Source organism: Nipponia nippon, unplaced genomic scaffold (genome assembly GCF_047370975.1).
Source record: "Nipponia nippon isolate SJK-2023a ecotype South Korea unplaced genomic scaffold, ASM4737097v1 scaffold_9, whole genome shotgun sequence".
Taxonomy (NCBI): domain Eukaryota; kingdom Metazoa; phylum Chordata; class Aves; order Pelecaniformes; family Threskiornithidae; genus Nipponia; species Nipponia nippon.
This window is the reverse complement of record NW_028262413.1, coordinates 36,197,644-36,212,750: the sequence shown is the minus strand read 5'-3', so window position 1 is coordinate 36,212,750 and position 15,107 is coordinate 36,197,644. Positions and strand designations below refer to the sequence as shown.

Here is a 15,107-nt window from a genome sequence, read left to right as displayed (position 1 = left end):
GGGCGCCCGGGCTGAGGCGGGCGGGGGTGGGGGAAGGGGAGGGTGTTTTGTAGGCCCGAGGAGAGCGGTGGGAAGGGCTGGAGGGGATTAACCTGCCGGGGCGGGGGGGTACGGGCCCGGCGGTGCCGGGGTCGGAAATACTGGGGTGGTTAAGGCGGGGATTGCGAGCGGGGGCGGCGGTGCGGTGCGGGGGTGAGAGCCGGGATGTTTGGGGGGGGTGGGAGCGCTCCCCCGGGGCGCTCCCGGGCAGCAGGGGCCGGGGGAAGACGGCGTAACCCCGCCGCGGAGCGTTGCCGTCTTCTACGTCCCCCGGGAGAGGTCTGGCCGCTCGCTCTTCCCGGAGTGCAGCTGCAGATGGAGGCGGGGATCCGCCGGTGCGCCCGTCGCCTCTAGCGAGTGCTCCGTGGATCGGCTGGATTCGAGTAGGGAGCCAGGGAAAACCCCAAATTGTGCGTCCCCAAATTTTGGGGGGTGTGATGGTGGGGGTGCGTGTGTGTGTGGTCCTCCTGCAAAGAGAAAATGGTCTGTTGCACTAGGCTTCTTAAGAAGCCTATCTACTATTGATGAGCGTTTGGCTTCAATTACTGTGGTTAATAAAACACAAATTTGTCAAATGCATCTCTTAAACTAGAGGAGAAGAGAAATGGAAAGAGGCATTCCAAGTAAATTTCAAGAGTCCAGTAGTTTATATAATAAAATCTGTTTAACATCCACAGGCTATTTTTGTCAATTCTAATGTCAATTTCCACTTTTTTTGCTTATGATATGCTTCTGTGATTTTAATGAGTGATCAGCTTCTGCAGTGTTTTGCATACTATCATCTAATCAGTATGTTATTATTTGGGAATAAATTGTCTCATTAGATTTTGTATTAACATTTACAAGATTATATCCCAGACACAAACCAATTCCAAGCTAAATGATACAGGGCATCATTTTTAGTCTAAGATAACTGTCAGCAGGCTAGTCAAACATTTAAAGCTTGCTTTAGATTATCACAGATGCCTAATTTCAGTAATGAACGCTTGAAAGTCTTAAGAAATAAAAGGTGCCATGTCTGTCTTTATTTTCCTTGTTCTGCTGCTATGCAGCCATACTGCTATTAAAGGGACTTCTGTTACTTTTGATATTTATGTAGGAAGTCATTTACTCATATTCATGTTCTAATGTGTTTCTTTTTACTGTGACAATTTGAAAAGTCAATCAACTTGTATTATGAAAGACTTCATGCCAATTCTCGTAATAGTTTTGATAACATCAAAAATAAATAATAACATATATAATGGTTTATACAAGGGTTTTCCAAGAAAAAAAGTCACGTTTTACAAAAAAATGCAGAAGCATTTTGTAGCATGTTAATTATGGAACTGCATCTAACAGACCTCACTGTCTTCTCTGGCTGCTGCATCCAATTTTTTGTAATACAGTAAAGAAGGAACTAAAGGCATGAGCATGTTTTAATGAACGTATCTTCTGGACTTCCACAGCTGTAACTTTCTTCTTCCCTTTTTGTTCTTTCTCTGTATTTGTGGTATTATTTCCTACTGTTCTAGACCTTGATCCTATAGTAAACTGTACAGTTAGAAGCATGTGCTTGCAAACAGTTTGGGGTCTTATAGCCAGGCTCTTAGGAAATTAGTCACCTGTGTGACTCTCAGTAGCATCATGGTCTACCATCCACTGCATGTGTCGCTTTCATTAGTGCCTAACCTTAAATTCTGGTGGTCAACATCAGTAACGCTGTATTGACATAGCTTTGTCCCTGCAAACCATTAAGCTGTTTGGAGTCATAACATTAACTCACATCCTGAAGCAGGATTTGCAGTTTAGGTGAGAGATCATCTGTGTTGATGACAGAGCCTGACTCTATAGACGTGCTCTTCAGAACCAATACCTGTCAGCGTCTGGAACACAGCAGAAGCGGAGCAGTAAAAGGCAAGAGGTTAAGGGAGATCTACACAGTATGTGTTGTGCTGTATGAATCCATATGAAGTTAGGCTGTGGCAGCGGAGCCCTTGTTTTTGTGTGCATATGCTTGCTTATATTTTGGTTGATGTTAGGGCATTCATTTAAAATGTGTGAGAATTAGTTCAAAATTGCTACAACTGATTCATCACAGGGACTTGAAAATATGGTGCTTTTTTGTGTGCAGAAATGAATCACTCATGTTAAAGTTACTCCTTTAACAGCAGAATAACAGCTTGCATACATGTATATATAGTTAATAGTTTTGGAGCTATTTCCTTCTTTTTTGAGGAGGAGGAGAAACGTCCTCTTAAGATAAATTTGCTTTAGATGCCTAACTCCATCAATCTTAGGATTCTGAGAGAAGGAACTCATTTGCTTCTGACCTGATTAGGGACACTGCAATTCTGAGGTTCTTCCTCATCCTTCCTTTCCTCTGTGGTTTGCTCTTGACTTGTTTACGTGACTCATTGCTGGGGATAAAGGTAAGCTTTTAATTTCCAAGTCAGTATATCTAGGGCTAAGGTGATAACATGTTCTGCCTCAACTTTTTTAAAGCTTTGGTGAAAGTCATCTAGTTATTCTGAGAATAAGAAAGGGAAAAGGATAATTTTGCCATTATTTTTTCTTTACCTGCTAAAAACCAATTATTCGTGACTCCATAAAGCAAAACAAATCCAAAGAAATAGAGACAGTTGCTGTAGGTTGGCTACAAAGGTTTTGTCAGGCCTTTATCTGAAATGCGCATAAGTGTTCTTTCCTCCCTACACTCCCACATCTGCCTGCAACAATCCTGACATACATCTAACATTTTCCAAATAAGGGATGAAGCATAGAGATGTTTGGTTAACAAACTGGCTTGTCGATGTTGTAGCTGTATTGCTCTAACTGTCTGGTAGAGTGGGTAATACACATGAAAAATTGTTTGAAGGGTGATTAGAAGCAAAATAGCTTCATAATGCTGTTTTCTACCAGGCAGTCTCTTCAGCCTCCCTTCATTTGGGCTCCAAAAAGGGTACTGCATAAGCAAAGGGTTTAAGTACTAAATGACAGAAGTTCTGGTTTTGTCATTTCTGGTATAATTCTGTGCACTGTTCAACTTCCTATTGCTTCGTGTTCTCATTTCAGCAAATATTGTTAACAGTGTTTCACAAGTGAGTTTACAGAAGGTTAAAGTTGAGCTTTATACAGAAGGGCCTTACAGCACACACCCTGCCTAGACAGAAGAAGGGTATGTTATTCAAACCTCATAGTCTAACTGGCAGCTAATAAGTTTTTAAAGGTAGTAAACTGCATTTTTCAAACCATGGTTGATTTCACTTAGCTTTTGTTGTTAAGCAGCCATTTTACATTGAGCCAATTTCAGTCACTGACCCTAACTTTGAGTGGGATGTATGTTACTAACCTTTCTGTGATGTAGAGTAACGTGGTTTCAAATAAAGACGACGAGCTGGTGTGATTCTGTTTATATGACTTCTGCCCTTTGTCCAAGCTCAGGGTTGTTTTTTCCCTCTGAAACTCTGAACAGAATGTAGCTGTTTCTAAGGTCAGTCTAAGTTTAAAAAAAAAAAAATCCATAGGTATGTCAATTACCTAAAGGCTAGATTCTGTAAGTATAAAAATTCCAAGTTCTGGCTAGTGTCCCACAAACAGAAGATAATGAATATTTATTTCTTGTAAGAGGTATCACTAAATGCACAAAATATGGAACTCTAGACATTATTAATGAAAAATCAGAATATCAGATTTCAGGGTTATCTGTACATCAGAACTTTTCTGATGGAAGTGAAAAAAAATTAATTTATTATTTGTCATTTTTGAAAAGGACAAGCTGCTTGGTATCTTCCATGCCAGTACTGACACTTGGCCTAGAACTGTGTGTAATGAATTTCAGAAGCTGTTGCAGATGAGTCTCCCACACCCACGTAAACTTTTTTTACCTTATTGAAAACAGCAAAATCTTCATCCACTCCATTATGTCCACAAGACACAGCAACTGAGAATAGGTTTTCTCTGCTGTGTAGGGTTCTCCTCTACTTCATCCTTCTTGAAAAATTACTTATTAAAACCCTTATTTGCAAAGCCTTCTCAGTTATTTATTACTACTTACATACATCTGTATGTTCTCCACTGTGTCATGTTTATGTGAACTGGATTACAGATGCTTAACATCTGAGTCGTTACTCTGTTCTTTTTTCTCTGAAGCTCTGTGTGTAAGCATATTGTAAAGCATTTAATCATGAATTTGTCTCAAATGTCAATTTAGGAAAGCCTGTTCTACAGGCCACAGGCTAGTAGTGGGTTGGGTTTTTTTCCAGTTATTTTGCTGGTTTACATTAATTCTATGTCATTCTACTAGTACTTAGATGGGGGAGGGGGGAAGTGTAAATGTTGTGTCCATTGATGAGAGTTTGGAAATGTTTCAGAATTCAGGTGTCTTCATCACTAATAGGCAGGTGGAGGAATTTCTGCAACTTACATGTTTACTATCCATAGCCAGAAACTTAAGGATAACTATTGTTATACTGGGAGAGTACTATAAGGCCAATATAGGCTTTAATTGAGGTTTTAATACAGAATTTAATTTATGTAATTGTAGATGCTTATGAACTTCTTTTTTTAATACTACTGTGGGCTGATTCCATTTCTTCCACGTCATTTACCATCTTGAAATGCCTCTGTACTGCTAAGAGTACACACTGGAGCTTAAGAACTTCTGGTCTATTTCACTTATGCCAAATTTGCAAAGAGTTGCAGGTTATAGAAAGAGAAGAATCATTTTTTATACAGAAAAAAATATTTATATAAAGAAAAAACAAGATGAGAATGTAAAGGAGTAACTGTTTCCCTGTCTGTTAGTTCCAGTGTTCAACATTAAAATTAGAGAACCAAACTGGAAAACACTGGCAGCTGAAAAAGAGAGATGCACATGCTGCTTTTATATTATCTGAAAATTGAGGATATAGCATAAACTCTTACAGTAGGACACAATGTCCTACTTCTGTCTGGTGCTCCTGCATTCAATTAGAGCTTTGTCATTGTTCATTTCAGTGGTCCCAGCTCTTGACAGTTAGAGCAGACATTGGCACACTACAGCTTATTAATTGCTTGTGGATCCTGCAAGATCATCCTTGCATGCTGGTGGTTTTGCAACTCCATTTAATTTTCTCTTTGAAGTTATTAGTGACATTAGAAATGGAGGTTGGCAGATACTCCGTGTGGGTGGTTTTTACTGCACTTGTTTCATTCAGCGACTGCTTATAATTCTGTTTATCTAAGACCTCTGCGCTGTTCTCATCCATTACAGTGTCTCAGCATCTTATTTTCCATCTTTACTTTTGGTATGGCGTACCAATTTTCCATTCCTTTTATCAGGCTATGCAGATTATTGCCACAAATATTGTGGCCACTGTTATTCTGGCAGGAGAGACCTGTGGTGGCATGAATGATCTCCCTGAAGATGATGTCAGCTGAATCTTAAGAAGGAACCACTGATGTTAAATATTATGACGCTTCCCTATTCTTTGCCAACATAGGGTGCTTCTACTGCATTACCAGCTTAAGGAGCAAAAGGACAAAGTAAAAGGAGGATTTAATAGAAATGTGTTCTGTTCAAGTATAAATATGTTAATATATTGAGTATATTAGAAAAGTCTCATTAAAGTAATCAAATGGAAAACTTGTATTTAGATGTATAATGTGAAATATGGAAATATCTTTCAGTAAAGTATATTGACCTTTTCTGTTTTGAGAAATTTGGAGACTATAAATGTGAAAAAGTGAACACTTGTTTTAAAATAAGGGTACACCTTTTCTCAAAGGTGGGGTTATAATAAATGCACTTCTTAAAGTAAATTTAAGATTTAAGGTAAATATACTTTAATATATTTTCAAGAAATGAGAGACATTCTCAGAATAAATACCTACACTGAGAAAATGACCCCAGAACCAAGAGATAGCACTTGCTTAAAGAACCTAGAGCTGAAGGCTGATACCCTGCTGTTGGGAATGTGTTCTGACTAAGGTCTCTAACGGACTAGATCCTCTCTGTTAGCATAGGACACTTAGGTGTGCTGAGTCACTTGGTGCAGTGCCAAACACAGGCAAAGAGTAGGAAGGATATGAGTGACAGGAATAAGATTTCACTCAGGAAAGAGATCTCTACATCTTGATGATTCTTTAAGGAAAAAAAGAATTTTTCTAGTGTAAACCACCCTGTCAATTCACAACCACCTTTTTACTTAACTTTTTAAAAATATGCTAAATAGTATAATTAGCCAGAAAAATACTGCTTTGTTGCTATAATAAGAAGTGTGGATGGGGACAGGAGAGAAGAGAAACTAAAACATTTAAAAAGGAATACACTAAACTCTTTTGCTTCAGAGAGTCAACAGATATATCCAAGTATAAAATATTTTCTGTATCAACTATACACACAAACATGCGTGTTTTAAGAACACTAAGCATAAGGAAGTTAAAGCTGAGAAGTCTTTTCCTTTCCCTGTATCATTTCTGAGACACATGTCCATATCTCCTGCCAACAGGATTGCAACTAGTGATAAACTATGTTTAATTTAGTTTGAAATTTGCAAATTAAGTTATCAATACCAACAATGAAAAACCAGGGTATCTGAAAGGTTTAAGTCCTTGTTTGAAGTGGATCGGTACCTGTTTTTACTGTATTAAATAACAATTTAAATCATGTCTTTTAGTAGGCTTGTATTAGTAGTTATGAGGCAAACTATTGAAAAGAAGGGGAGTCTTTTGATTCTTTGCTGTTTTAATTGCTCGCTGTTTGAAGTAAATAGTAGGAGAATCAATTGCTTGTGAACATTAGAATTCTGAATAAAATATTGGAACAAGAGGACCCGCTTTTATTTTCCTGTATACTTATGGGCATTCACATCCTAGTCTCCATCTTCTTCATTCCTACTTGTGAACATTTGCTGGCCTGTCCAGCATTCCACACCACTGGTGGAGTTTGCTTTGGAACAAATTCCGATATAAAAAATAGGAAAACAACAAAATGAAAGGACTTTATGTGCAATGCCAGAACTTATCTCAGAATCTCGTCTTTCTTTCTTTTACTTTCTGGAAATAATCCTATTCATTTTAATAATAACTTACTCCCTTCCAGACTGGGTCTAATAATTGCATAGCCTAGTCATCAAGGAGCTAGGATATTCTATTACATAGATAATCCCCCTCTAACAACCTTTTAGCAGTTGGGTTTTTTTTCCCTCTCCTGCTTTCATTGTGAGTAACTCCAGTATCAGTTCCTCAGAGTTTCCCAGAACAACGGTTGTGGGCTGGAGGACTCAGACAACACTGTGTCACTTTATTTTTGTGAGATGACCTTGGAAATCTTTTAGACAATCTATATTTTGTATGCAGTTTTCATTTCTGTCTGTGCAATTGTGTGGTGTGTTAATTTCCGAGGCCTGAGTTTCTGCTTTGTTGCTTGTATTGCTGTTCCTTTCTTGTTTTCAGCAGTGACTGTACTTCCACTAAATTAAGCCTTTTTCTTCAGACTTTCTCACTTGTTCCTCCTTCCCAGGAGGATCAGAAGTAGACATAGAAGGTCGTGAGACCTAAACTGTCCATGCTAGTTCCAGTGGTTGTCTTGCACTATTATCTTAGCATGCCCATCAATGGGCATTGATCCTGTAAATCCATAGAAATACTCACAACTTCTCATAGCTTCTCAAAAATAATATGGGTAGCCTTTAAACTGACCTCAAAGGAGAGGGCTAGGACTCAGTAATGTGGAAATTATTGTGAAAGAAGCAGGGGACAAGTTAAAATGACAAAGTAATTTTGTACCATCTGAAATTGTTGAGGGCTGCACTCTTTGCTTAATTCAGCTGATGTAAAAAATCTGTCTACTGTATTGGAATCAGTGGAAAACTCACTTTACGGAAAGAAACTTCTACCTATAACTGTTTACTTTAAAAAGGCTTTTTGGTAGATCAATGCTAGGGATGGATTTCTATGCCTGAATGTGGGAGCTCAGTGGAGCAGATCATCTGGAGTGATTAAAATTTTTAGAATATTCTGGAACACTAGGACAGGTGAAAGGTTGGCAGACAGGTACATATTTATGCTGCAAATAAAAAGTGCTGCAAGCTATCATTGTTCTATAACTTATTCTTAAATTAGGTAGACTGTAGTGTGAATTGCACAAGATACAATATATCCAAGACAAATCTTTGTTGTTTTACAGTCTTATTGTAATGTGCACTTCTTAAAACTTTTTTTTTTTTTTTTTACTCTTTCTGTTTGTTGTGATTTAAACCCTGGAAGAGTTAAGGTCTCCTTTGCTACTTTGTTTTTACTTGTTGCTTATTCTGTAGGTGTTACTGAATTGATGATGAATAAACCCACTACACACTAACATCTTGTTTCAATGGAGATTTTCACAGATCTCTCAAAAACAGAAGTTGTGTAATAAAAATTCAGTCAGTTTTTTAAATACATTTTTAATTGTATTTCTTTTAAAAAATATTTCAGGCATATGGCTCTGGTTGTGACATCGTTATTCTGGCAAATGATTTTGAATGTGTGCAAATTATTCCCGGTGCTAAACATGGGAACATCCAGGTCAGTTGTGTGGAGTGCTCCCAACGACAAGGCAGGGTAAGGATTTTAATAAATTTCTATAGAATTAAAAAAAAAAAATTAATACTCTAAATTCAATAATTAAACATCAACATAATACATTAATGGTATTAATTACTTAATTTCATGACAAAGATCAGTTTTTACTGATCTGTGAGTAACACCTCTTGTGTTGCTCAGATAATTGTTTCAATTTAATAGTAATTGGGGGGGGGGGGGGGAAGGAGGCATTCTGTAACAATGGGTTTTATTCCTTTCCAGGACCTGCAATAACAGGTCTCATAAAATGTGGAAATATGTATTAGTTACAGTATAGTATCAGAACTGGAATGCTACTAAAATTATTGTTATTGTATCCATTATTGTATACTTTCATCTAGCTAAAGAAGACATGGATAAATCATTCATGTATACGTATATATATACATGCATATGTGTGCATGTGTGTTTGTGTGTCCTGCAAAGTAATTAATTAGAAATACTTTATTTTGCAGAAAAGCTTAGGCACGGTTAATGTGTTTAGAAGTGCTCCTGTGTGAGCCATCATAACTGCATGGCCCCTTGACTGGCTGTGTGGTTTTATTTTTAATCCCTAAACAATGCTAAAGAGACAGTTTAGATTGCTGAGAATAAACTACTTTCTACGAGTTATGGTAGTGCACTGAGCAAATTTTGTTTGTCAGTTGTCACTGCCTACTAATATTAGCTAGTTAAAAATTGGTTGCAGTATTGAGAAAGCCCTAGTTAGGATTCAGGCAGGTTAAGCTGGTAAGGCCTCTGCACTGAAGCAGTGCAGTCCCAGTAGGACTGGAAGAGAGATTCCAGCTGCACAGATCCTTGCAGGATCACCCCCCTGCAAGATCACCATGAACCCCTGGGTGGTTCTGCATTCAGGCCTCTGAAGTCACAGTCTGTTCTTTTCTTTGAGAGTGTGTTGTTGCAGCCTTCCCGCCGCTCCCCTCCCCCCAAAGAGGAAATAAGATTTCATAATAAATGTCATGAAACTTTTACATCGCTTCTGTATTGAGGAAACCAGATTCTGAATGGGAAGAACTTAAACAGTTTTTCTCTTAAAAATCTTTTAAGGAAGAAAAAGAAATTTTACAGATAGTCAAAAGTACTCAGAAGCATATGAGTGTTAGGAACATGACCAGGTAAATTCCTAAAAAAGACCATTTTGTGTATGGAGGTTTCAGTGAAATAAGTGGGTGAAAGAAATTGAGGGTTTCAGTGGTATAAGTATGTCAGTTTTTCCGTTTATCATTTGTCTCCCCTCAAAATTTATTTAACTGTTCAAAATAGAATTACATTTCCTCCTGTTTCTCCTTATTATTATTTAGTGGTACAAAATGGAATCTGGGAAGACACTGAGACCCAGACACTAATAATTAATTTATTAGCTAGCTGTGAAGTAGACGGCACGTGAGCAGTAGTGAAGGCATCAGCTTTCCCCTATGCATTAATAGTAGTTACCCTAGAAGAATATATTAGATCTGATTGACAGTGTTTATGCCAGTGAACAAGATGTCTTCCCTACTTAGAGTTAAAATCTTAAAGATGGGCTCATTCAGAAGTATGTATTTGTCAACTTCCTTAAGAAAGTATGCCTATAACACAATTAATGACATTTGTATTCATTTCACTTTTCTTGAACAACAGCACATAAAAGAGGTACTGGAAATTCTTTAGTTATTTTGCAATACTAAGGAGCAGTTACACTTATCTCCTAACCTTACATTTTGAGTCTTCAATTTTTTCTTCCCAGATTGCAGCATCATATGGAAATGCTGTTTGCATTTTCGAACCGCTTGGTATAAATTCTCATAAAAGAAATTGTGTAAGTATGTATTTCATGATTGTAATTTGGTTTAGGTTCTTGGAGGCAAAAGTCTGTCTGCCAGTTATTATTATATTACATTGGCACACAAAAGACTAATGGATAAATGTTTTCCACCATCCATAATAAAATCGGGTGGGTAGAATCTTCCACTGCATGAATCGAACTGGGGACTGCATTCCTCCTAAGTTCACAACAACATCTTGTTCTTGAATCTCATAGTAGAATGACATGGTGAACAAATTGGTGTTTCTTTAACTTGAAGAGGTCATCAGATCTGTGGTACAGAAATATGACTTAGACTTGTATATGTGTACCCAGGGTTGTTTTAACAGCACAGCCACGGCCCAGCACTCAAGCATTAAGTATGTTCTCAAGCAGGTTTCACAGTCTTTGTTGCATCTATACTGCCATTCCTTATGTTGTTATAAATGTACGACCTAACTAGTTTAAAGTAATCTACAGATATATTTGTATGTGTGACAGGTCCAGATCTGGTTTGCAGGGCACTCTGTGATGCATTTAATTTTTATAAAACAATTAAAGACATTTTTAAAACTAGATTCAGCAATCTGCCACTGGGTCCTGAATGTTTCTGCAACAGGCTTAATAGCAATTTCATAGAGAAGGAAAGAAATACCAATACCTCTGTGTTTTGCTGTTGATGTGAGAATTAATCTTTTACTGTTTTTAAACAGCAACTAAAGTGTCAGTGGCTTAAAACTGGGCAATTCTTCCTCAGTTCTATGACTTACAACCTGGCATGGGATCCTCAAGGTAATGTGAAGTTTGTGAAGTATTTATTCAACATTTGTAGTTAGGAGAACTCAAACACAAATTATTTTTATTGTAATAAAGTGAGAGCATGAATATGGAATTTTTAGATTATCTGTTCTCAGGCAGTGTTGCATAAAACGTGAGGCTACAGTTAGCATTTGTGAAGATGCTGTGCCAAGTGTTTGAGTCTCTTATGCAAGATCTTAGTTTGGGAATCACAGTGCTAAGTTGCTAACTGACTTAAATTACCACTAATAATCATTTAAATAGAACTTTATCACAATTAAAATCAGCAATGTACCTGGACACAGATATTTATAAGATGTCTAACAATGTGTATTTATTTGAGATGTGAATGGCTATTTAGCATCTGCAACATTCATTATTAAATAAGATTTATCATTTGAAGTCACCAAAAAAACCCCTTGATCTTCTTTCTTAAAAGGTATTATAAATTCAAAATGTTTTTATTAAAACAGCTGTATAATATGATTGAATACCCTATCATATTTAAAATGAACTTTACAAAGTTGAGCTTTCAACCTGTTTTGAATAATTCTCAACAAAATATGATGCCAGGCTTAATCTTTCAATATACATGCATCATCTTGGTTTTACAGCTTTGATATTACTCACTTTCAGGTAACAGGCTGCTGACAGCCACTGACTTTTTGCAATTGTGGGCCCCTCCATCTAGTGACATTCTAGAAGAAGAAGATGATGATCCTGACAATCAGATCAAAGATGATAAAGTTCTCCCAGTTCTAAATGACTGGAAATGTGTCTGGCAGTGCAAGTGAGTGAGATAGTTTTTATTTTAAGACAAATTGCAGTGCCACCTCATATATCAACCCTGTCTTCTCTCCAAAGCCATATTTTAAAATGTGCTTTTAAATCAGCTTAAAATACCATAAAATTCAAACAATGTAAGTTACTCCAAATAAAAATTCCTCACTTTTTCAAGTGACCTATCACCAGATAACCTAGCGAAAGGCTTACCCAAACTGTAGCACTGGCAATATATCAAAATTGTCCCTGTTTTCTCATCTTTGAAAGTAGTGCTGAGATATTGGATGAGATGAACAGAAGAGCAGTAGAAGATATGCTACACTGATATAGATGAGAGCTGCTTCCTGAATCTTAGGAAGAGGGTCCTGAAACTCTTTCTACCCAGTTCTATTTGAGATCCATGTTACAGAAGTGCTTCATGATCAGCCATTTCTATATATGTGCAGACCTAGGAAGCAGCTGCCTATAAATCTGTTTTCTTCTCTTGGCTTTTTAGAAGCCATTTCAGATTTTGTGCCCACAAAGCACCGTATAGGCTGCTTTCCTCTTTCAGACAGCTGACCCATAGGCTGTAGTCACAGACAAATAGTATCACAAAATATCTAAAAGATCTTCACTTTTCTTTCTTCCTACTATTTGTCTTGGCTTCACTGGGAGTAGAGGAGCAGGTGGGACAAACTTCAGTTCTGTAATCTCATCAGATCTAGCCTAGGCTTGCTGTACTTAAAACAATTTATTTTAGGGGTTGTTTTTCTGTAAAACTGTGAAAATACTAAATATTTTGTTTCATTGCAGCAAATACTTTTTATGCTTCTGCTATTTCTAAAGTATGCTTAAAGCAACAACTATTAAATACTAATATATTTCATTTAAATAATGAACAGTAATACTTAATCAACTGAATACATATGGAATAATACTATAGAATAAATAGATTTTACTTACAACTTAAAACCTTACTCTCATGTTCTTTAGGACTGCAGTATCAGTACATTTGATGGCATGGTCTCCTGATGGTGAATACTTTGCAACAGCTGGGAAGGTAAGGACGAAAAAAGAATAATTAAATAAGTGTTTGCAATGTTTTGCATTTGTTTGACAAAAGTAAATAAGTAATATAGAATAGTCCTGGACCATACACTCTATTGCACTCTGTGCTACATTAAATTATCTCATGTATAATGCTGTATTTTCATGTAATTCCATGAATTTCAGGAACAAGTAATTGAATTTAGCTGTGTACTCTTACTGAATACTTGAGAATCAACCTGAAAATACAGTGACAGTGATACAGACTTGTATATATACATTTTTTAGATAAAGTATACTTAGATGAACTTTCAGATACGCATTAAACATATTTTTCTACTTCTGTTGGAAATAATGAGGATAAATTTTAGATCATTATGATAGAACACATACATGTTTAAGCTAGTATAATATGCACACCTCAGTGGATAAATTAGAAAAGATTTTCTATTTAGTGAATTCTGGGTTCAATTATCAGTTCTTAACCTCTATTTCAGTTTCGCTTTTTTTTTTTTGTCAAATTGCTATTCAAGCTAAGTTTTCAAGTAATAATTCTCTTTAATGTCACCCTCTTATTTGAGTGATTCCCTTTGGGTTTCAAGTCTGGATTGCTTTTATTGCTTGCACTTAATGTTGGTTGAACAATGAGATGAATTTTAGGAACCTCTGTTTTCTTACACTTACTAAAGAGGACAACTGAATCATGAGCTGCATTGTTTTATGACTAAAAATGTACTTACTACACGTTAATAAGTATTACATTTAGAATCATTATGGTTAGAAAATTATCAAAAGATTTGCTTCATTCCATATTTCTGTTTCCCATGAATATACTTTCATATTGTTAAAAATTTGACTAAGTAGATGAGGCAGATGGTTCCAGAAGTCTTCTGTCTGTAGGACAGCTCTATATTAGTTGTTCCATGAGATACACAGCTTTGATCATAATTCTTAACAGGGCTGCCTGTCAGACTTCCTTCTTGCAGAATCTGTGGTCAGATACTGTACTTTTTGATGCTTGTCAGGAAACACTATCTTTTATCTACAGTCTCAGAGGTTTGTAATTTATTCATTTATTTACTTTATTCTGTATCTCCACTCCAGCAGCAAGTCCTGAAATGCAGGGATGTGGCATCTAGCTGTGTACAATGTACTAGTAATACTATCCTTAGCTCACATCGGTATAGGCATACTCCAGTATCACTTACCAGCATTTGTAGTATTGCTGTGTCAGTGTTTCAGTTCCGTTTCAATTAATTTTGTCAGTGGTGCCCAACCATTCAAACCAGAAAGGTAGCATAGGTTGTGCTGGTAGAGGGGAAGGTTGTAATATGCATCTGCTTCTTTATTGTGTGCCTATGCTCTGTAAGTACAGTGCTTTCCATGAAAGTCAGGCTTCCTATGCATGGGAACTAACACAGACTTACAGCATGATTTGTCTCAGTGGAGAAACTGACTGTTAATGAGCTTAATATTGTAGTGTGAGTGGCAGCCTATTTCTGGCTTCTATCTTTGCAGGCAAAGGGACATAGGATTTAAGCATGCATATGTGCTATATAGAAAATGCATAGAGAACCAAGAGGAAAGTAGGGGGCCAACTGGACTGGAAGAAAAATTCCTTATGGGATCAGAGTGCTGCCAGCAGAATTATTTCTTCAGTTCTGTAACTCATTCCAGGATGACCATCAGCGAAATAAGTGGTCTCAGAAATGAGTTGTCTGAAAAACTGCAAGTAGTTCTGGGCCACAGATCAAGTTTTCATGAAAGATACCAGAACAGCAGTTTCCTTGTTATTTGGTATTTTCTTTTTGTGACATTTTTAATTATAGCTAGCTAACCCCGTGGCTTTTTATTGCTTTACCTAGGATGACTGCCTCTTAAAGGTTTGGTATCCTATGACTGGTTGGAAGTCATCTCTTCTGCCCCAAGAGAATGAAGAAAAGAAAAAATGCTCAGGGGTTGTCCACTTCTCATTTGTTTATTTGGCGCATCCTCGAGCAGTGACAGGATTTTCATGGCGTAACATTAGCAAGTACATGCCCAGGTTTGAAAGTTTTCTTTTTTAAAAAAACAAGCAAGCTTTTGACCAAGT

The 15,107-nt window shown here is 37.0% G+C and overlaps 1 protein-coding gene across 4 annotated transcripts in view; it reads left to right on the top strand.

Moving 5' to 3' along the window:
• Nucleotides 1-15,107, top strand: part of DMXL2 (Dmx like 2) — a 55,169-nt gene that overhangs the window by 274 nt on the left and 39,788 nt on the right. For all 4 annotated transcript variants that reach the window (XM_087744194.1, XM_087744193.1, XM_087744191.1 and 1 more), the window contains exons 2-7: nucleotides 8,476-8,601; nucleotides 10,349-10,420; nucleotides 11,119-11,197; nucleotides 11,840-11,993; nucleotides 12,962-13,028; nucleotides 14,881-15,059. In XM_087744194.1, coding sequence (XP_087600320.1) covers nucleotides 8,476-8,601; nucleotides 10,349-10,420; nucleotides 11,119-11,197; nucleotides 11,840-11,993; nucleotides 12,962-13,028; nucleotides 14,881-15,059 — 677 coding nt within the window. The remainder of the gene's footprint in view (nucleotides 1-8,475; nucleotides 8,602-10,348; nucleotides 10,421-11,118; nucleotides 11,198-11,839; nucleotides 11,994-12,961; nucleotides 13,029-14,880; nucleotides 15,060-15,107) is intronic.